Below are 20,708 nucleotides of genomic sequence, written 5' to 3'. Positions count from 1 at the left end.
CTAGAAATTACTAAATTGCATTTGGCGGTTTTACGGGTACGTGCCGGGTGGTACCAAATTGCTCCAGGCCCATCCCAGATACGATCGTACATGCTTCTGCATCAAACTCCATTTTATGAAATGAGGAGCATGAAACGAATTTCTGTCAATTTCAGCTCCCGTCCCATTTTATTTCACGATCTGTTTTACCACGATTTCCCTTGTCCAATAATTAATTAGCCCCCGCTAATTTACTATTTTTTCGGGAGAAATGTCAAACAGCTGATGTAATGTAATAATTGCTTTTCTTTGCTACTTGACAGTATTCGCACGTGAAGACAGTACCAATACTGAGCTCTGTGTGGCAAATTTACCCTCGTGTTGGTAGGCAGGCCAATACGGCGTTAAACCACACAGATATTCCTTCAACCCCTGCAGTAGCTTTACAGCGGCCGTGTTAGTGTTATATACATGTTTTGTTATTGATATTCTTAGACTCAATGTATAATAAAAAACGATTACAACGAAAATGCTACCATATCTCATAGCTACTGCATCATGATCCAGATACAGCCGTAGACACCTTTCTCTTCACTAACCTCACCCATCGCCTTCGTCTCCATTCTCCTTTCTTGCCCGTACCATCATCCCCCTCTTCCCAGCTCATATGCGGCATTGATACGCCTTTGAAGCTTCCCTTCTCGGGCTGATCAACCACACCTGTACGCTCCTCGCGTTCGTTGTAAATATCGTAAACCCACCGCTCCCCTTCCGTCTCAACTTCCACTCCCGTAATAATACGCTCTTCCACCCAGTCTCTACTCCAGAGATCCAAAGCCCACTTCTTCTCGCTCCACTCCCATCCTTCTGGCGGCATCACGTCCTCAAAGAAGCGCGTGCCACGTGGCCGGTCGCCAGCGATGCGAGGCTGAGACAGAGGGTCATAAGGCGACGGGCAAAAGAGCCAAGCCTCCCACTCACCTGCCCCAGATGCTTTTTGTAGTTCAAAGATTTCTACTTCGCGGGTTTCCGGTGCCGAATCCAGGATGACGTCGGTAGCAATCCAGTCGTCCATCCAGGTCTTCGCTTTTTCCTCCCTTGGCTGGATGTGCTCCTCACGGGTCTCCATCAGCAAACGGGAGACAGCAGGGTGTCCTGAGCAGATGGCGGCCCATCCGCCTATTAGAAAGACAAATCTCCATGGAATTATATGTGCAGCGATGGTCATGGAGATGCCCGCAGCGAAGAGAAAAAGGAACACGGCCGAAGATAGTGCCTCGTTGCTGAAATTGCTAATGGGTACAAGCAACGAGACCACCATATCGTGTCCTTGGGTAAAGTCCTCCATGCAGTTCTGCAAATCGCCCATATTCCTGAAGAAGTCTTTGCTCAGCTCCTTTGCAGGGCGTACCGTCGCCGCCGGCGCTAGAGGAGGCCCTTTTGGTGAATAGCCCATACTCTGTTCGCTAGATAGAGTACCTTTTGGGGGCGCAGGATGCCGTGCTAGGAATCCTGGTATGAATGCGCCCAGGAGAAGCCCGACAATGGGTAAGACGAAGAGGAGATATGGGTCGAGACAGACAAAGGTGTAGGTGGCGAGCAGAGATAGCGTATGCGACGGCTTGCGCCAGCACATAATGCGGGTCATTCGAGCCTGAAACTTGAAAACGACTCCAATTCGGGCGTTGAATCGGCGAAAATTGTTGGACATTGTGGTGAGATTGAAGCCAGGTCGTTGCGGGAATGCCGCGCCGTCTGCCGATATGGAAACATCGGGCCCATGGTCGTCTTCGGCCGGGATGACTTGTTGAAGCAGTCTACACATCTAACATCAGCACTGCGTCCCCTTTGGCCCTTTTTCTATCTTGGCTATACACACTTCTCTACCAAGCGGTCTTGGATGTTCGCTTTCTCCCGGAGAGCTGCAAGGCCGCTTCGCAAACCGGATCGATGGGGCGACGCCGTTGATGGATCTAGATCCGAAGGCGCCTTCGGCTCTGGCGGCCGCTCCGGCGATTCATCGCGTCTGGCTGCCAGTAATTCTACAGCGAAATCATCCATGGCATATGAAGAGAGCTAGCCAGCAGCACTACTGCTTTCAGTTCGCTCTCATGCCGTTGATTGTGATGCGTTGTTGGTGATGGTGACGATGCCAACACAAGTGGTTGAGGTTAAGCTTAGCATGTGACGCGAAACGATGATCTCACTTGTGGCGTAGCGGCGCCACACCCACACGGACACACTCCAGGACACACCCGAGATATCGATTCATTAGCTATCCATTCTGGGGAACCCGAAAAGCGTTAGACAGCGGCCGCTAAAAGGAGGCTTGACAGCTCGTCTAGAACACGCACAGAATATCTCCAATTGATCACTGAGCATTAATTCAACAGTTCTGTGTAATTTGCAATTGTTTCAAGAAGGATGAAAAGATTTAGCCGCGGAGCTGGCGACATGATGCATGAGCAGAATTGCGCCAGTGACATTGAACCCTAACAATAGCTGCTGCTACGAGTAATGACATGTCCACCCGGTATTATTTTATGGAGCCGGTCCAGGTAAGATGCAGGTCTACGCTCACCGCAAAGAGCTACTACATGCACGACGACGGTTTTAGACGCTGTGGATTAGAGTCGGCCGTTGCTATGGCTCCATCTCGACGATACGTGGCGGACCGATGACACAACTGTGCAGCAAAGGTTTGGCAGCTTGGTGGATGCTTATGGAGCGGGCAAGCCTTGTGATCTGAAAATATCGTGGCAGTGGCATTCCCATGTCTGTTCTCCGCACTCTGTATGAAATCCAAGTCTAGAGAACATATCATCCTCTATATACAAGGTAGTCACCGTAGCTAACCTGCACACTGTCCGTTGTGATGAATAACACCAAACGATGGGGTCAAGAGGCGGGAGAACCAATCAGCAAGCAGTCTATATGCTAATCTCCAACATTGCCATCAACACGAACAGAACAACAGAACAGTAGGTCGCAACCCAATGAGGCCCGTAAGCACCCAACACCCGAGTAGCTGTACCCAACAATGGAGATGATGAGTGAAGCAAGAGGGAATCGCAACTTGAGAGCGTCCGTACTAGGAACGGGGCACTGCAGCCTGTACCACTCTATGCGCCTGCAAGATCTGACACTCTGCAGCCAATCATGGCACCACTCTGTGGGCTCAAAGACAATGTCATTGGTGCAATGAGAAATGGGGACGGGCAGAAAACAGAGGCCCGGCGACTAAAGGGCATTGCCTAATTGGGCCACGGCACATCAACAAACATCTAGAGCTGATCCATGCAGTTGCAACTGCAGCAACGGCATTAGCTACACAAAGTAGCAGTACTCCGCGCATACTTGTAATTGCAAGGCAGCATATGTTAGTGCTGTTGCTATGGACTATTACTCGTAATACTAGCAGCAGAAGCAGCAGACTGCATGTATTTTGTTGGTATCAACATGAGCCATATGTATGGATGGGAATAAGCGAAGCCCTCAAATGTCGGTGGCTTCAGATGTAAGACGTGGCGAATGAGGATGTGCCGTGCCCGAGCACATTACAAATAACAGCCGATGGCGACGAACCGCATGACCTGCACTTGATGATCAACCAAGCAAGGCGCACAGATGGCAATGAAACACCCCAGCTGGCAATGAAACACCCCAGCTGGCAATTTTTTGCCTTTTTCGCTTCTTTATTTCCGATTCCCTCTGGTAAAACGTCTCATCGTCATGTTCTACAATACGATATTAGATGGAGGGGTTGAAGTGTGGAGTTGGCCAAATGATAGGCGAGATAAAACGAGGAAACGAGCAGCCAGACGAGAAAGAGGCCCCGGCGCTTCTCCTTTTTGTTTCCCCCAGCGCCACCGAAACAAACATCATTTCTTCAAGATACGTGTAACTCGTACTTCGTATTGCATGCGGAGACATATTACATAGTACGAGCGCAATGAGATGGGCGCTGAAGCAAGGCAGATGCCCGATTAATGAAGTACCCGCTTTTGCAACCCATAACCAGATCTCACAGGGAAGAAAAGCCACTACACGGAAAGACAGGTAGCGACGTCTTTATGCACGTGACACTCGTACCTCGCTGCCATAGAGTCATGTAGTTGCTGCGAAGAAGGGAGGCTGTGTGAAGAGGTTAACATCGGCATCGTTAGAGGTAGTAGAACCGCTAGTGGTAGTCGGTGCCTTGAGAATACTTGGTTGCCTAAGTAGTGTCTACGCGGCGCAAATTACCTGGTAGTACATAGTAGCGAAGTGATGGGTGGAAGCCTTCTTGCTGCTTCTAGCGCACCCCAGTATAACGCTATTCATTTTAAAGGTAGAAGAGGGTGATAAGAGGCCATGAAATCTATTTTCCGAGGATAAAATGACTAAACTATAGATACCATACGACTAGCTGTCAAAGTATTATCTCGCTAGCTCATTTTGTTATTGTGTAATCTTTTCTTTGTCTTGCCTATTTTGCCTTCTCGAGTTGCACACACCTATTGCCACTCAAGACAGCTTGATCGGATAATAGAATCCGTATCGTCAATAGCAAGATAATTCTTCCATATTCGTAGGACAGCATGAAAGCCCAGGAATTGTCATGATACTGCTTTTCTTCAGAGCTATTGTTAGCATGGCAATAGTGGCTATGACTACATGTATTTAGTATAGAGTTATGCTAACCTGAGCTTGTCTGCCTAAACAATAACAGAATTTTTGCCCAAGAAGTGTTATATGATGTCCATTATTGCCTACAGTGTAAAGGAGAATGACTGAACTGCCTCTATTCTCCAAAGTCCATAATAATATTTGCAAGAGATGAATGGATATTGGATATCTTATAATAGTATATTTGCTGCATGTGCGATGACTCGTCTTACAGGCTAATGTTACCGCTTACTGCATTCGCAGTTTCTGATCTATACTATGGAAAAAAACACAACGCCAACAAAAATAAACAAAAAGTCGTGAAAAAATGATAGTTCGTTTCGCTTTGGTACATATGCAATATAAGTTATTCCCTGGATTCATTACGTGTATCGTTAATACGTCCTCGGCTATGCCACTCATTGGAAAGAGATATTGAGTCCATCTCGTGTTCATGACGATATGACCATCTTATCCAAAATCTTGTGGATGCCAGCGGCCTTTCCAGACCCGGCGTCCAGCTCCTCGACTAGCTTGCGCGCCCTCTCGATGAGAGTCTCGACCACTTTACGGGTATAATCGAAACTGCCCTTAGACTCCATGAAGGAGACCGCATAACGCTTGACCTGCTCATCCGTGGTCTTTTGCTTCAGTATGCTGATCAACTGGAGATCCACGGGATCGGCGCGGATGCTGTGAATGACAGGGAAAGAGAATTTGCCTTCCGTCAGGTCCTCACACATGCCCTTGTTATGGCTGTATTCGCTTGAAGAAAGATTCATATAATCGTCGCGGATCTGGAAGATGAGGCCGACGAGGTTGATGAGAGGCACAAGGTCGACGTCAGTGCTCGATTCTGCCTGCATCAGCTTGACGCCGAGGCGGAACAGGCCACCCGTCTTGTTCCCAACCATCTCGAGGTAGTCATCTTCCGTGGGGCAAGTAAGAGTGTCTCTCCAGAATAGATCCATGCCTTGGCCTCGGTGAAGATTGATGAGCTCCTCGGCAAACAGCGGGATGACATTCTGATTGCCAAGCTTGACGAGCTCTTGCAAGGCAGCAAAGTATATGTAGTTGGCTGAGTTGATGGTTTGGGCTACGCCAAAGATATTGTGTGCGACGGGGAAGCCGCGGCGGAGCTCGGATGAATCTTGGACGTCGTCGACGAGAAGGGAGGACTCGTGAAGCATGCCCACAACCTTGGTGATGATTGCGAGGCTTGTGGGCGGGACATCGAGGAAGGCGTTGAATGAGGAGATGAGCTGGGCACGGAAGTCTTTGCCTGGGTGGCTGACGACATAGTCAAACGGACCCCTTACGATCCTCTCCTTGTCGTCATTCCATGTTCCTCGACGGCTGAAGTCGAAGTCTTCGTTGGCGAACCGCGAGGGGTCGGGGGGCGGTCCCGGATTGTTTTGGTGCTGCATGCTGAGCACACCAAGATTTGCCCTCTTGCTGCTCCTTCGCGGCGGTGGCTCAGGGTGCAAAGACCTCTTTCCTGTATGTCCTGAGAGCTTCCCTGATCCAATATGTTTGCCTAGCCTCTCAGCCTCGCTTTCGATTAGGGGTCCGAGGCTGCCGGAAGCGAAGGGTTTGAGAGGCGAGAGGGACGAGCCGAGAGCGTTGGCAAATGAATAATCTTGGCGCTGGGCTTGAGAATGCAGGCCGCCGCCAGAGGTCATCGGAGGGAGTGCGTTGGGAGAGACGTTGATGTCGGAAGGCATCTTTGCTGTTGTGGCTGAAGCTGTGCTTCTGAGTACACGTGAAAGTGGCGCCGCAGCTAAGGTGTGGATATCGCGGGGCGGTTTGAGACAATACCGGTCAAAAGCTGCAGCGCAACATGCCGTATAATATACTACTTCGTTTGAAGTACTTTCGGCGATTAAAAAGTCCTAGATGTTTGACAACTGTCGTATCTGCACAGCAGCGGGGTTGCTACTGGCGGAGGGGCTCGCATGAAGAAAGTTTGGACATTTTCTTGCTGCCTTTCAAATCGACGACGCCTTCCATCGGATTAGGATGCCCGATTCGTTGTTTCGTGCAGAGTTTAACCTCAAGAAGCAAGGTTGCCTGCATGTTTGGCCCTTAATCAATCGCCTGACTGCGTCTTGGCCGCGCCTCGTGACTTGGCGATGAGTTTACCGAGCCTTCCAGCCTGCACTAAGGCCTGTGACAGCGGTGATGGCGTGTGAGAATAGACATGTAATATTGATAAGAAAGACGATCACATCGAACGATATGACAGCCGGCCTCTCGAGCTGAAGTTGGGGCTCACGCTCGCTAAATGGCAACGATATCGGCCTGGGGTTGATTGGTTGAAGTGCGCTGTATTACGTTGCGTTATACTTCATCTGCGGCTTTTGCAGCCAAAGCTCACCTCAAAGACACTGATTCCAGTGCTCCAAAAATGCGCAGATGGACGATTCGTACCCATTTCGACGCCTTCTCTGACCTAATCTCTGCGAGCTGAATGCTCTCTTGCTAGTAAGATTGTTGAAGTTTGAAAAATATATCCCTCGCTTGGTCATCAGTGCGGAATATCATAGATAATACAAGGAAGAGAACCATGACCGGGAAAGCGAGGGGTAGAAGGACGAATTTCAGCTGCTGTGAGATCTTTGGAGTTCATGCAAGCTCTCAAGATCGCTGCACTGTCGTTAGGCGAGCTGCTGCTTTCTTTAGAAACAGCACCCGCTATTACCAGCTGCTTCTTTGAGTTAGTAGCAGCGGCCTGGGATCCAAATATGTTGATGTTGCGGACATCTTGATAATGGTAATACTTCGTAATCCTGCCTTGGATGGAGAATAGGCCAAGTGAGCCGCTGGAGCTTGGCAGGGTGTTTGATAGGTCTGATGGAAGCAGCAAACATCCCAGTCGCCAATGCCAGTGCAATTTCCAGTCCCGTGGGTTGAGCTTCTAGACAGCGGATATCGAATCATGCCGGGTTCAGGGATCCTGTCCAATCGTTAAATGGCTTGCAGCGACCGTGCTGCAAGCACTCGAGTGATTTCAGGGTCTGGCCAGGCTTTCTCGGCGGTCCCGCGCAGCGCTAGCAGCCTATGACAGCCTATGCCGTGGGACGTCCCAGTGGAGCCCTCACGCTATCGAGCTGTCTGTAGCCACTAAACGTCCGCCTCCCGCCTACAATTTAGCATGCCGCAGCGGCTCCCTTTCATGGTTGCCGGGGAAATGGATGACCAGCAACACCTTATTCCAAAACCGGCACTCTGGGAGCTTGCCGGCAGTCAACTTTTGTCATTACCGCATAACGCATTTCTCATCCTCCATCCCTGATCTTCTTTACTTTACTCTCTTTTCGATGTTTTGTTTTTGTCGCCAAGTCGCCTTTTGATACCCCAATCCAGTGCTTTATTTCTTTGTTCTCGTCTTGTATTATCATCTTTGCGCACGCACAGATACCCAGTCTGTCAAAAAGGCAATTTTATTTTTTGCCCACTATCGACAATACTTTCTTTTCTAAAAGCAAACTTCATCCCACCTCCCCGCCCACTAGAGAAAAGCAATCAAACTAAAAGGGTTGTTTTTTATTTCTTCACAAATTTGTTTTCTAGATTGTTGTTGTTATTGCATTTTACTACAGGACAAGGGATCAGTTATTTAACCAAATACTGTTTACTTGACGCCATCAATCGCCGAGACTTTCAACACTACGCCCCCAATGGAAGCTCTCTTGTCACTCGCTTTCGATAACCTCTCGTCATATGATGGACCCAAAATTCGCAAGGGCCTGCGCCAAGTAGAGGGCCTACTGGCACAAATTTGCTTATCCAACGGGTCTTCCGGCCGAGGACGGTCTACTTCTATATCCTCTACTGCGCCTGACGACTACGAAGATGCATCCGGCGCAGCTCCTCGCAAAGATCTCGCCCAGCTCACCCAGGACCCGGCATTTCGAGAGTTCTTTAAGCTGCAGGAGGGATTCGAATGGAATGTTGCTATGCGCCTGGTTGGCACGCTGGACAGGCTGATGGCAAAGGGTAGCGATGGCCAGAATGATTTGCTCATTCTCAGTGCGCTGGACCTCATCCAAGGCGTCACTTTGCTGCATCCTCCCAGCAAATCTCTGTTTGCGCGAGAGCAGAATATGAATGTAAGAGGCAAGCCCAACAATCATTATAGTAAACACTTAAACTGACTCTTTGGCCAGCTCTTATTAGATCTTCTCGAACCATATAACTGCCCAGCGATCCAGTCAGCCACCCTCCTGACTCTGGTAGTCGCTCTCATCGACACTCCAAACAACACACGCACCTTCGAAGGGCTTGATGGACTCCTTACCGTCACATCTCTCTTCAAATCTCGATCCACCTCTCGTGAGGTCAAGCTGAAGCTCGTCGAATTCCTCTACTTCTACCTTATGCCCGAGACACCCTCCGCCCCTCGCGCTGACCAGCGAGAGTCTGTGTTCCAGCGCAGTCCTTCGAAGCTTTCTGGCGCATTCCACGTCGATGCTAGAAACGGACGCAAGCGTGCCAACAGCAACGGGGTTACAACCTTGACTACTGCGGAGAAACAGCAACTTCTGAGTCGCCACCTTAGTAGCGTGGAAGACTTGGTCAAGGATCTGAGAAACTGCGCGCCATTCGGTGGTATTGTATGCTGAGCTGGTACCGGCATACAAAAGTAACGAATGGATGATAAGGACTTTCAATGCATTTTTCATCTTCTTATTCATTGATCACCGCCAAAGATTCAATGGAATTTTTTCTAATCTTCAAACACATTAATTTCTTGTCTCTCTTTTCCCCCCCTTAAGCTAGCCTCTCCACATGGTGTGGGATGTGCGTTGTCAGGCGGAAATCTACAGTCACTTACATCAAACGGCTGTAAACATGAAGGATACATATGCAAGGATCTACTTGGTTTCCTTCATCTTTTTTCGCTGAAGGGGGTTTCTTTTTCGACATGAATTTGGGCGGTATCGTGTATTATCAGGCTAGGCGTTGACTCAATAGAAATGGCATATAAGCTTTCTAAAAAACATAACTCCGTTTTCCTCCTTGAACTAGACTAATTGACAAAGGCTTACTTCAGCTATCATGATTAACTTGACCTTGAATGTCGATCCAACTCCTGCGGTTGGGGACTGGGCTCCGGCTGGGGACTGGGCTCAGGACTAACTGGCTCGGGTTGCGGCCAGGCCATTTCTGATCCACCCAATTCAAATCGGCCATCTATCGTCTCCGGTGTTCGAAGTCCTGTAAAAGCAAAACCGGCGATTTCGGATTTGGGCGTCATAACCTCCGAGCCGGCTATTTCTGATAGTCCTTCTGAACCAATCTCGACGGGGTCTGGAGCCGACGACGGAGATCTTACCGTCCCTGCGTCAGTTACAGCCCCCGAGGGAGTAAGCGATGATGCCATTGTCCAGCGCTGTCGCCAGGTTCGAGGCGACGCCGGTGTACTACTCATTGTAGGGTCACTTGGAGCTGCGGCATCTCTGTTGACGTCTCCAGGTTGTAATTCAGCGACGTTGTACACGTGATTCGCCGCCGGGACTGCTGCCCTCCGTCTTCTGAAGAAAAACCACACGGCTGCCGCGACAATAAGTCCGCCTCCAACCACAGCTCCGACGGCAATGCCTGCTTCGGCTCCGGCAGAGAGCCCACCGGAAGAAGATGAGCCGCTGTCGCTGGCAATGAGGGTGCTCGTAGGACCACCGGTAGCGGTGGAGCAGTATGCCGACCCGCTGAATGAAGTGCACGTCGCTCCGTTGTTGCAGCACCCGTTGCCATCGGAGCATCTAAACTGGCTTGTCGAACAGCTGCCGGTTGCAGCAGGAGTCAGACCCGGCGGAGGCTGTGTCTTTGTGAAGACGCAGTTCCCGTCTGCCTGACAGTTGGTATCGAATGGGCAGCACTCGCCGCCAAGTGATTTGGCGCAAAGGTACTGGCTCGTCTTGGGACAGGCGCGCCCGCAGCATCCTGTAATGACGGATGTGGATTTGCTCGTTATAGTCGTTTCTTTCTCCTGAGTCTTTGAGAGCGAAGAAGTTGTGGTGAAAGTGAGGGTGGTTGTAACGGTGCATCGTACAGCAGAGGCAGGGCAAGGGTTATTGGAAGCGCAAGCCAGGCCGATCCCACAGCATTGTGGCTGGAAAGATGTGTCTAAATAGCAGTAGCTGTTGTTATCGCAGCAGGAATCGCCGTGGCCGATATCGAGGCCTAGTGAATGAATTTAGTATTAGCGGTGAGCAACGCGAGTATAAGAGAGTGTGTAAGTGACGGCGATATCAATCGCATAGCATGAGAAGTAGAAGAAGAGGGGTTGTCGCCTTACAGCTGTGATGGTTGTCTCCACAGATTCCGTCGCGCTTCGAGAGCGGCTGTGACCTATCGAAGAAATATCGCGGCGTCAAACCTTCTGGTATAATTGGAAGAGCAGCGTATCTATCCTGGGCGGCGCTGGCGATAGCTACGCCGGAGAGCGAGAGCGCGAGGAGGAGCCTCATCTTCAATGGTGGCTAGGCTGCGACAGTTGCATCCTTTTCCTGTCTCCCACCTAACCTTGCATGGATTTTTCCAGCAAGATCTCCGTCGCTTATCTGTGAGGAACAGAAAATAGATGAAGGAAGAGAAAACAGAGGTGCAAGATGAAATCTCATCGCACCAACTGAATCACACAGCCTTGTGTCTTTCGTGCAGGGATTAACTGGCAACAGCAGCGAACTAAAGAACCCCAATTGCCCACATTCGCAGCTTATCCCTGCACCATGCGACCCCATCCGGGCTGTACATCCTCATCCAGAAAGGCACAATGTCAAAATAAGTCATTCCATCTGCTGCCGTCCAACAGTCCAAATTAAGAGGCACAGCGGCGTCGTGTGGCCACCGAGCACACACCGTATCCCGCTCGCAGACAATACAGGATTGGATGCGCTGTACGGTATAGTAATCCTTTGTCATTCCCAGTGACCGAAGCAGCCTACTCGCTCAGCTTTCGGGCAAATTGTGAGCTGACATTTCGTTGCTGAATGCGTGGGATTCTGCCTTTTCCCCGAGTGAGCGGTGTCTTGGCTGTTGGGCAAACTGACAAAGGTTGGTGAATGGATGCATCGGGGCGCTGTGGATGCGATTTCATTTACTGTGCATGAACGTGCGTCTGTCCCCTCCTTGCTCCGAGGCAGCCCTTGGCGGTGCTCACGAGACGGATCCTTTGGCAAATGGGATAATTTCTGCGGATTACATTTTCAAAACTAATTATATATTGATGTATATGGTCCTAGGTGCGTTTAGGAATAAGTTGCGTTGTAGTTAGGCGACCTAGGCATAAGCGCTTACACGTGCAAGTCACGAGCGTCCACGTAAAAATACATGTCTCGGTCATAAGTAGTCCAGCGGTCTTTTACCCACTAAAAGCTGCTATAAGGACATCTTGCATTCTGGTTGGTCCAATTCCCTTGAGATGATTTCACGTTCTCAAACAGTTTCAATTTCCTAGATGGGTTATGCGTTGTAAACCCTTTACTTTGTTATAAGCCAAGACTCAGAAGGTGGCAAACAGTTATAGTGTCCTATAATGCCCTGGTACTCTCTTTGTCGTAGGTATTCGTCTCGGCTGCTCCTCTCACAGCATCTCATCTCTAAACCTGTAAGCACAATGTTGTGGACGAAGGTTATGCGGAGGGATATTAAAGAAGAAGTGGGTGGAGAATAGGATATAGGGCTACCTAATATTTACAAGTCACAAGTGTCCACGCAAAAAATACATGTCTCGATCATTAATGGTGAACATCCAACCCGTTGCTACTACTAATAGATACCTTAATCAAGGGCTACCAAAAACGACCTTATCATACATCATCCCTAGAGCCTTATACATGAGAAAGCGCAATAAATCCACCCTGGTATAATCCGATTTTTATAATTGGAGATTTCCTCTCCTTCCAATTTTTTTTTTGTCCATTCCATGATTTGATTCCTTATTTCTCCCTCGCGACACCGCGGTCGGCGCAGAACTTGTCAACCTCCTTCCGCAGAGTGTCTCTCTGCCGCAGCGCTGCCTCCATGATATCCTCAGCAACAGTGCCCAAGCCCTTCTGGTACTTGTCCTTGGCCAGGTCATGCACATTCACCATCTCTGCCAGCACCGCCTCCAGCTGGTTAGGAAGCCAAGTGACAATAGGGCTGCCGCCAGTGGCAGTTGGGTGAGATGTCTGCTTCAAGATGTACTCTCTGGCGAAGCACCAGTGGCGCCAGCGGAAGTCTCGCACCTCGTTGAGAACCTGGATCCACAGGCTGCAAGTCTGGCGGAGGAGATCCTTCTCTTCCTCCGAGGTGGGCTCAACCTTCTTGCCCAGAGCATAGTCCTTGAGATCCAGCTCTAGAGAGCGGCCCTTGACGTACTGCAGGAAGGTCTTGTGGTTGCTGGGACGGTACTCACGGAAATCGGTCAGGATAGCCGTCAGAGGGGTGTTGGGAAGGGGAAGCTGAAGGAAGTTGTCCATGAGGGGCACCATGGAGTCATTGGCACCGGATTCACCCCGAAATGACTGGGGCTTGTTATCAAAGAGACCTTCATAGATGACACCATTGGGGAACATAGATTGGCCAGTGATACCAAAGATGAAAGTGCGGAAGCTGGTGTAGTCTCTGGGACGAGACTTTCCCCACATGGTCTCCATGACAGCGTTGATCTTCTTCATCGCCGTGACGATATCAGAGAGGCCTTCATTGAAGGATCTACGGCCCTCGACGGGGTCGGGGTTAGTAGACCCCTTGGAAGCCTCCTCTAAGCAGCGCATAGTGGCAGCAACCAAGGGACCCGAGTTTCTGACCATGTCAATGTGGACGAGGACGAAGCCGGCCTCGGATGAAGTTGGGTCGAGGCCATGTTCAAAGGCACGAATGAGACGAATGTTGTCATACTCCAAGCCCTTTGCGGGATCTTCAAGACGGTAGTTGTAGAGCGCATAAGATCCAGCGTACTCCATAAAAGGCATGAAGCCAGTGCTGCAAAAAGAGATTAGCTGCTGAGGAAAATTAATGTCAATGGCTTATAACTTACAGCTCAGCACATCGAGCGATAGGACGAGAAATGTTCTTAGGAAGAATCTGGCGTCCTAAGCCATATTCCTCACCCTTGAGGAATCGTGCATGGCAAGGCTCGAGGAGATATGCAGAGGCCAGGAATGAATAATCTCGGTAGAGAGCATTCATCAGAGGGAGGTTTCCCTTATACAGGTCCATTGCATCAGTGAGATCAGGGAAGTTGTTTTCAACTTCTTCACCAAGCTTGCTGTTGGCAAGAAGACCTGGCTCGCCAGACAGAGTCTTGACGGGCATACGCTGGAGAATAGACTCTAACGCATCAAACTCCTTGGGCAGAGTGACAATAGGGTCTGCACGGGGGAGGAAGCCTCTGGTGGTGGACACCAAGAAGGCAGGGAGGGAGAGGTCATCAGGACGGGCATCTGTGAGGACCTCGAATGGAGGTACGCTGGTGCCCATGGAACCCATTGTGTAGATGAAGGATGCGTTGGTATTGAGAGATGATATGATATAGGAGAGTGTAAGTGTGTAAGTGCTCTGAGGGCGGGACAGCTGGGAGGCGGTCTTCAGGGGATAAGATGCCAAGGAATGATAGAAAGAGTAGGTGGCAAAGAGGTAGCTTGCTCTGTGAAGTCTGAGAGAATCGGGGGACATTCATCGTCAGTCCGGGTCCGCGCCGCCGCCTAAGTACCCGGTGGCCGGAATCCATTCCGGCCACTCGGTGGGGATGAGGTCACGATGTACGGGCAGCACAGGCGGGTCTAGACAGCCCTGGTCTCCGTTAGAGGAAGGTGTCCGGAGGCTAATGCGAAGACTTCACGTAACAGAAACAAATGGAAACCCGTTATCTATTGTCCCAACACAGTCAATCGGGCGAGAAAGGGGGTAGCATGACCCAGAGGATGAAGCGAGGATGAGCTATACCGTGTGTACTCGGGTTACACGCATACTGTCTTTCAGTACCACTTGCTTATCTCACGAATACGGTTATCTCTTCGTAGGGCAATTCTATTAAGCATATATGACGGAAAGCAGTTGTTATCGCTATCTCACTCCTGCAGGGGCAGACTGGGAGCAATTGTGAGACGCTCACCACGAGGGTCCTGATAAGACCCTGCAGCATCTGGTACCGTATGCCGTCTCTGCCCGCCAATCTTGGAGTAAGACAAGCTCGTCCATTGTGGGGGAGGGGCCGGTTTGGGGGAGGATTAGCCCCACAGGCTACCGATACTGCCCGGCCTTTTTACTGGACCATTGGCCGGAATGATTCCGGCCACACAACGAAATCGGACCCGGCCCTTGTCCTCTCTAATAAACCAGGTACAAAGAGCCTGAGCAGATATAGCACGAAACTCTAGGTATCTTACGAAGCGGGCTCCCCTCCGCGCAGCCCCCGTGCGCCCTCCGGGGCACTCTACAAGTTGATTTAAACCAGGGTCGGACCAGTCGAGACTCGGTTGGAGAAACGTTGATTAATGGAAAACTTGTGATTCGTTGGTTGAAGCTTGTTACTGGGTAGCAAAAGGTGGGAGAAAACGGGGCATTCCAGGGTGGATAGTCTTTCTCTCTAGGATCTGAGGAGTAAGCATGCATTGCAAAAACAAACAAGAAGCAGCAGAAAATGATTGTATTCGCGTAGTTAAACATGACAGATGGAACCACCTTTTAACGCCGAATTTATCAAACAGCCGACCCAATCTATCCTTCAAGCCACCATTCATACCATCCATCTACCACCTTCACATAGATCTAGCGGCCCTCCGAACGGTTAAAAACCCGCTCGACATCTTCGGTAGCGATGCGCGATGGAAAGTCATCGAAGCATTAGAATGGAGAGAGGTAGTTGTTGGCTGTCTCAATCCTGTTTCTGCACTTGCTGATGATGATGATGATGATGAGCTGAAGGGTCGAACCGTAGGACCATCTGCCAAAGTGGCTTTTGGAGGAATCACGGCAGCCGTCTCACTAGAAAAGGGAATCAAAGCCTTGGATTTGCTTTCCTGATAAAGGTTCGTATCAATAATCTCCTAACAATTGACTTTTAAAACTCACCTTTGCAGGATTGGTTGAAATTGTGGTAAATGTGACTATCATCGTCGGTACTATGGTGACCAGGCGCGTGATACGAGTCGTTGACGTGACTATTATGGTGGAATGCTGGTCCAAGATGTCTGAATCACTCAAGTTGACAGAAGCCTCTTTGAACAATCCACCAACGACAGCTACCAATAAATTAATTAATGGTTGAACTATGGCCGTCGTACTGGGTCAAGGGAAGGCTTACCTCCTGGGGTAGTCTTTGTCTCTTGCTTCGTTGTCGCAACTAGCCTCGCGGGCTTCATTGCTGCCATGGTGGCTTTGGAAAACTCTATATCATCGGGGTCCTGGGCCACTTGTTGAACGGGTATGGAAGAAAAATCTAGAAAAGAGTTAGCTCTGGATGCCATCATTCTGGAGATCTCTTCTTCGAGGGATTTGATTCTGTCCAAGATGCCCTGTAAATGGGTCTGGGTAACTTGGATTGTGGTCTCATGGCTCTCGTCTGACGCCCGCGCGGCAATCAGTTTGGGAGGAGCCTGATGAAGCTGTGATGTTCCATCAGAAATCTGGGGGACGGTTGCGTGGCTTAAGTGAGGCGGGTGACTATGAGCTCTCCCGTGATGGTGGTGGTAGTGTGCAAGACCCAAAGCGAGCCCGAGAAGAGGAAGATGCTCGAGAAGAACCATGATGATGATGACGATTACGATTGTGAAAACGTTACAGTGTCACAATGTCACACAAAAGATGGAGGTAATAATAATGTATTAGTTTGATCAATTTTGGGACAGCAAGAATTCACGGAGAATATTCATCAAGATATATATATGGCAGTGGAAGTGGGTCGTTGTGAGGAGCAACACATTCCAGCGGCTGCGATGGCGACGGCGTCCATTGTTGCGTGGCCACCGAATTCCAGTCACCTATAACGAGGTATAGTATGAGACAATCACCTCTAACAAAGACAACTTATTTACGGATAATGAGCTTTTCTGGACAAGATAGGCTAAAGACGGTAGGAAAGCGGCCCGTTTTCAGGTGCACGTATCAGACACAAAGTTGCTACTGCACCTGTACCAGGATTAACGCAGCATACCAAATTTAAGGTGGACAATTAATTTTATCAGTAGCAAATGTCTCAGATAAATGGCAATGATGATGTGTCATTCAGTACATTTCTGCTCAAGCAGATCACCCACTGGAGGGTGTGAGATAACAGCTGTCTTTGGTTTTCAATATTCCTCCATAGACTACTTTACTTAATTACTCTAGATATATAAAGCGACCTAGACAGCATTGTATTGAGTTTGTTACGGTAAAATTGATCCAAGTGATCTTACATCCAAGTAAACCAGACGGTATGCTGTTTGGCGCGAATGCTTAATTCATCAGTGCACTCCCGCAAGTTTATCCAATTATTACAAAACTAAGAGCCCCAAGCGCAACATGCCTTGGAAGTAAGAATTATCTAGGTATATTTAGAAGTTCCGTGATGATGGATATTTCAGTATACCAATGCACCAGCCGAAAGGATCTGCAAGAGACGTTCTGAAGACCCCTACAACGTGAGCTCTTTTAAACCAACGATTCGCTTTTTACTAAATGCGGCATTACCCTTTACGTTTACTTGAAATGGCTAGATTTTTTCGAAATCATCCAAATGCATCCATAACGAATCTTATTTTCATCTGAGATTGTGTAGGCAACTTGAAGTTGTTTGAGAAGCATCACAGTGGACACCACTTTAAGCGGATCAAGCCACCCGTAAGAGACAGCATCGAGAATATTGCTCAGGTTGTACAATCTTGTTCAGACTCAAATATCTTTAGCGAGGTCATTTGATCAATTGAATGAATAATAGAAAGGCTGCGCCAAGCCCACTGACTAGGCATTTGATAGTGAAATCACGTCTAATTGCTGTTATTGAAACTTGTACGTCAGCAACTCGCTCATTATCCTATCGATGGACAATTGTGTGCGCCAACCTGGTGGGATACACCTGCGTTAGTAAAAGAAATATAGATGAAAGAAACTCAAGTCTCTTGATTGACCTGAGTATTATTCAGCACATTAGATGACATTAAAGTGCCTTGTAATTTGTGTTCGGATCGAAGGGGGTCAGATGAGATGCCTTCGGTAAGCTCGGGCTGCATAGTAGTAGAAGCCAGTAGAATTGATGAAGTCATCAAGGAGCGCAAAGGCTGGCACAAGTTGGTATCCACCAGATTTGGTAGTAGCCCTGAAGATGATCTACGCAAATTAAAGCTCATGTCAATTGGAAAAAACACTGTATGGAGGCAAATGGGCCTCGATAGTCAGGAATGGCGCAGGCAACTCGCTTAGGGCATCATAAGCGTTGCGACCGTTGTTCGTAATCAAGTAGTCTCTTGAGAAATTCATTGCGATCGAAGTCATAAAGCTAGATTGTTACCAAATGCCGTTTTGCGTCGTAGAGTTGGATATTTTGAAGCTTGATGAGAATGTTTTGTCGTTTGTCGCCTTGGGAGCATCAATTGATCGCCACCGAAACCGGAAGCCATGTTTGATTGCCAATGGGGTGCCGCCTTCGGTTAATTGGAAATTGGCTCTTGGGTGAGAAAGAAGTGCAAAAGGATGCCAAAACGCTCACGGCTCCTCAAATCTCAAAGCCCTCGGCCTGTGACGGGAGGCTTAGTATCCGATACTTGCATGTGCTGCCTGCTGTGGCCATTTCCAAAGTTTCGAGTACACAGGAATGTCCTCAGCCATTGCTTAGCTAATGACAGCCCGCCTATCAGACGGGCGCAGACCGAACCTTCCCAAGTCCGTCGCAGGGCTAGCCAGACTAGCCCATGATTGGCCAGCCGGACAGTCAAATAATGCGAAAATAAAAGCAATAAAAGCCACTTGGGCCAGCTGTGCTCGAAAAAGGGCCCCTTTCGGATTGGACCGCCGCGCGCGCTAGTCCGGATCGGGGCGGGTCCTAAGCGCGGCCTGAATCTTCCACCCCTCGCCCTTTGTGTTGGAGCGTCACGGTCCTGCTGGCCCATCTGCGCCAGCTACGAACAAGAAACCTCTGGGCTGCCCGATTTTTTGCGTTGTGCGCCGCCGCCCTTCTGGCCCGAAAAAAAAATGAGGATGAGACCAAGGCCCCGAACCTTACGAGACAACACCCCAGAAAATGAAAATCCCTCCGCCTCCCGCCTCTTTTTCTCCCCTCGCCTCTCCGCTCCTCTCGCCCGCGATGCACCAGCGCTCATGACATGACACTATCACCGCCGGCCTGCTAATATAGTCCAGAGTTCCAGAGTTGCCTCTCTGCTTGCTGCTCCACGCAAGGCCCCCAGACCCCCTGACCACCACGCCGGATCACCACCAGCATTAGGTATTAGCCCATCGCCCGTGGTTCAGAGCACCACCAAAAAACTTGCGCGGCCTTCCCGTCATCCTCATTTTTTGCTCTTCTCCATCATCACCAGCGCTCCGCCATCACCACCGTGCACCGTCAGCGTCGCTCTGCCACCGTGCCATTGCCAACGCAAAATCTTGCATCGCCGTCGCCCATCATACCGTCATTGGGCCGCTTGAGCGCCACCACCGTTGACACGGCCAGCTCTCCAACCACTTGCTTGCTCGCTTGCTACTCTTGAGACGAGAAAGAAAAAAAAATTCTTCGACCAAGACGCGATGGCTCCTCCCAAGGCAGCTGACGGCCGCCGCAAATCGGCATCCAAACACGGTTTGCTCGTCACCCTCAGCGTATCGCCGGAATCACTACGCGATATCTTCCCTTCCGTGTCTGTCAAAGAAGCTTCTCAATCCCCAGAGTCAAAGCTCTCCAAGGAGGACTCGCAGATCAAAGAGTCGCCGGCCAGCCCGAACGCGCTGGTCGTATCTACCGCCTCGAATGGAGACAATGCATCTGACTCCAATGCTGCCACCCCGGCCGCCGAAACCACACCTGCTCCTACGCCAATGGGACCTCCCGTTGACGGAGTGAAGAAGAAGGGAGTCAAGCGATCTGCAGCTGCTGCAAATGGTACTATTGATGGAATCCCCAAGCCAAGAGGCAAGCCGGGCCCCAAGAAGAAACCTCGATTGTAAGTTTCAATATGCCCTCTTCTTTTTTTTTCTCCTTCTTTTCAACAGCCTGGACTCTTTGAACAGTATGCTAATTAAACTGCCCCATATAGGGAGGACGGTACTATCGACCACAGCAGTGCAGCGGCTCGCCCGACTGCCCACAAACTCGGCCCCAAGGCTAACCAGGGAGCCATCAACGCAGGCCTTCGCGCCCTCGATCGTTCTGGCAAGCCTTGCCGCAAATGGGCCAAGGGTGGCTTCAGACTCAAGAGCTTTACTGGAGTTATCTGGGAGATACCACGATGGACTGCTCCTCCGCGTACCGTTCCAGAGTCTGGCACCGAAGACTCGGCCGCCCCTTCTGCCGAAGGAAGCAACAAAGAGAACAAGGAAAACGGAAACGAAGCAAACAGCATGTCCAAGGACAATAGCGTTTCTAACAGCAACAGCGGTCCTGATGTCGAGATGCAAAGCGTGGCCAGCATGCAGGCCTCATCACCAGCACCTATTGCTGTAGCCACCGCATCATAGCATGCATCATAGCATCTTGCATCAAGCTTTCTCTTTCATTGTTTTGCATCCCACGATGCAAGTGTTTTTCTTATCTATTTTTTATTATGTTCCAAACCTAGAAAAAAATTGGGTTCAGGTTTTCTGCATTTTGCTTCATCGGCCCCGAGGATGGAAACTCGGGTTACATGATAATATCGTGTCTTTTACAAGGCGACGGCAAGTTGTCGCTGGGCGTTGGCGGGAGGGATCGATCTGCCGGTCATCGAAGGATTTGCGCAAGCTGGAGTATCGGGATCATTGTCGGCGTAATTGTATGTATGTAACGGTATACTCAGGGTTTCAGAGTAGACAGGTTGGCATGGTCGGCTGGCCGGGGCAATACAATTCTTTACTTTTTCAGTTTTATATTAGATGCAGCATTTATTTGCCATTACTTCCAAGTGAATGCCGATGATGAG

The 20,708-nt window shown here is 49.7% G+C and overlaps 7 protein-coding genes across 7 annotated transcripts; 2 read left to right on the top strand and 5 right to left on the bottom strand.

Annotated features, from left to right (window-relative positions):
- Positions 1-265: 265 nt before the first annotated feature.
- On the bottom strand, positions 266-2,492 carry GGI43DRAFT_398397 (integral peroxisomal membrane peroxin-domain-containing protein). The gene is made up of 3 exons (XM_083205215.1): positions 2,334-2,492; positions 1,859-2,263; positions 266-1,796 (listed from the first exon to the last, which is right to left on the bottom strand). Exons 2-3 carry the CDS (start codon positions 2,038-2,040, stop codon positions 536-538), a joined length of 1,443 nt encoding a protein of 480 aa, XP_083063452.1. The 5' UTR covers positions 2,041-2,263; positions 2,334-2,492; the 3' UTR covers positions 266-535.
- Positions 2,493-4,500: 2,008 nt separating this feature from the next.
- On the bottom strand, positions 4,501-6,837 carry GGI43DRAFT_294640 (isoprenoid synthase domain-containing protein). The gene has a single exon (XM_083201433.1). The coding sequence runs from the start codon at positions 6,348-6,350 to the stop codon at positions 5,079-5,081; it is 1,272 nt and encodes a 423-aa protein (XP_083063451.1). The 5' UTR covers positions 6,351-6,837; the 3' UTR covers positions 4,501-5,078.
- A 1,020-nt stretch (positions 6,838-7,857) lies between these two features.
- GGI43DRAFT_294642 (cell division protein Cdc14) lies at positions 7,858-9,471 on the top strand. The gene is made up of 2 exons (XM_083201434.1): positions 7,858-8,738; positions 8,796-9,471. Exons 1-2 carry the CDS (start codon positions 8,307-8,309, stop codon positions 9,249-9,251), a joined length of 888 nt encoding a protein of 295 aa, XP_083063450.1. The 5' UTR covers positions 7,858-8,306; the 3' UTR covers positions 9,252-9,471.
- A 36-nt stretch (positions 9,472-9,507) lies between these two features.
- Positions 9,508-11,335, bottom strand: GGI43DRAFT_294715 (uncharacterized protein). Its single transcript, XM_083201435.1, has 2 exons — positions 10,928-11,335; positions 9,508-10,812 (listed from the first exon to the last, which is right to left on the bottom strand). The coding sequence occupies exons 1-2, from the start codon at positions 11,097-11,099 to the stop codon at positions 9,692-9,694; spliced, it is 1,293 nt and encodes a 430-aa protein (XP_083063449.1). The 5' UTR covers positions 11,100-11,335; the 3' UTR covers positions 9,508-9,691.
- Positions 11,336-12,354: 1,019 nt separating this feature from the next.
- GGI43DRAFT_398385 (uncharacterized protein) lies at positions 12,355-14,273 on the bottom strand. The gene is made up of 2 exons (XM_083205214.1): positions 13,655-14,273; positions 12,355-13,599 (listed from the first exon to the last, which is right to left on the bottom strand). The coding sequence occupies exons 1-2, from the start codon at positions 14,104-14,106 to the stop codon at positions 12,570-12,572; spliced, it is 1,482 nt and encodes a 493-aa protein (XP_083063448.1). The 5' UTR covers positions 14,107-14,273; the 3' UTR covers positions 12,355-12,569.
- Positions 14,274-15,186: 913 nt separating this feature from the next.
- Positions 15,187-17,021, bottom strand: GGI43DRAFT_294626 (uncharacterized protein). The gene is made up of 3 exons (XM_083201432.1): positions 15,923-17,021; positions 15,691-15,860; positions 15,187-15,638 (listed from the first exon to the last, which is right to left on the bottom strand). Exons 1-3 carry the CDS (start codon positions 16,362-16,364, stop codon positions 15,378-15,380), a joined length of 873 nt encoding a protein of 290 aa, XP_083063447.1. The 5' UTR covers positions 16,365-17,021; the 3' UTR covers positions 15,187-15,377.
- A 1,680-nt stretch (positions 17,022-18,701) lies between these two features.
- On the top strand, positions 18,702-20,677 carry GGI43DRAFT_398379 (INO80 complex, subunit Ies4). The gene is made up of 2 exons (XM_083205213.1): positions 18,702-19,754; positions 19,848-20,677. The coding sequence occupies exons 1-2, from the start codon at positions 19,342-19,344 to the stop codon at positions 20,266-20,268; spliced, it is 834 nt and encodes a 277-aa protein (XP_083063446.1). The 5' UTR covers positions 18,702-19,341; the 3' UTR covers positions 20,269-20,677.
- Positions 20,678-20,708: the final 31 nt, after the last annotated feature.

This window comes from Trichoderma evansii (assembly GCF_050947405.1).
Source record: "Trichoderma evansii strain SZMC 28006 chromosome Unknown GGI43scaffold_4, whole genome shotgun sequence".
Taxonomy (NCBI): Eukaryota; Fungi; Ascomycota; class Sordariomycetes; order Hypocreales; family Hypocreaceae; genus Trichoderma; species Trichoderma evansii.
The sequence above is the reverse complement of the archived record's forward strand: the minus strand, read 5'-3'. Positions and strand labels throughout refer to the sequence as shown.

Bases quoted from the DNA above. Each gene is read 5' to 3' on its own strand.
- GGI43DRAFT_398397 (XM_083205215.1), bottom strand. From the start codon at position 2,040: ATGGATGATTTCGCTGTAGAATTACTGGCAGCCAGACGCGATGAATCG. The intron at 1,797-1,858 runs GTGTGTATAGCC...TTAGATGTGTAG, and splicing joins CAAGACCGCTTGGTAGAGAA to ACTGCTTCAACAAGTCATCC.
- GGI43DRAFT_294640 (XM_083201433.1), bottom strand. From the start codon at position 6,350: ATGCCTTCCGACATCAACGTCTCTCCCAACGCACTCCCTCCGATGACC.
- GGI43DRAFT_294642 (XM_083201434.1), top strand. From the start codon at position 8,307: ATGGAAGCTCTCTTGTCACTCGCTTTCGATAACCTCTCGTCATATGAT. The intron at 8,739-8,795 runs GTAAGAGGCAAG...CTCTTTGGCCAG, and splicing joins CGCGAGAGCAGAATATGAAT to CTCTTATTAGATCTTCTCGA.
- GGI43DRAFT_294715 (XM_083201435.1), bottom strand. From the start codon at position 11,099: ATGAGGCTCCTCCTCGCGCTCTCGCTCTCCGGCGTAGCTATCGCCAGC. The intron at 10,813-10,927 runs GTAAGGCGACAA...TTCATTCACTAG, and splicing joins TGGAGACAACCATCACAGCT to GCCTCGATATCGGCCACGGC.
- GGI43DRAFT_398385 (XM_083205214.1), bottom strand. From the start codon at position 14,106: ATGGGTTCCATGGGCACCAGCGTACCTCCATTCGAGGTCCTCACAGAT. The intron at 13,600-13,654 runs GTAAGTTATAAG...CTCTTTTTGCAG, and splicing joins ATCGCTCGATGTGCTGAGCT to CACTGGCTTCATGCCTTTTA.
- GGI43DRAFT_294626 (XM_083201432.1), bottom strand. From the start codon at position 16,364: ATGGTTCTTCTCGAGCATCTTCCTCTTCTCGGGCTCGCTTTGGGTCTT. The intron at 15,861-15,922 runs GTAAGCCTTCCC...ATTTATTGGTAG, and splicing joins GACAAAGACTACCCCAGGAG to CTGTCGTTGGTGGATTGTTC. The intron at 15,639-15,690 runs GTGAGTTTTAAA...AACCTTTATCAG, and splicing joins TTTCAACCAATCCTGCAAAG to GAAAGCAAATCCAAGGCTTT.
- GGI43DRAFT_398379 (XM_083205213.1), top strand. From the start codon at position 19,342: ATGGCTCCTCCCAAGGCAGCTGACGGCCGCCGCAAATCGGCATCCAAA. The intron at 19,755-19,847 runs GTAAGTTTCAAT...TGCCCCATATAG, and splicing joins CCCAAGAAGAAACCTCGATT to GGAGGACGGTACTATCGACC.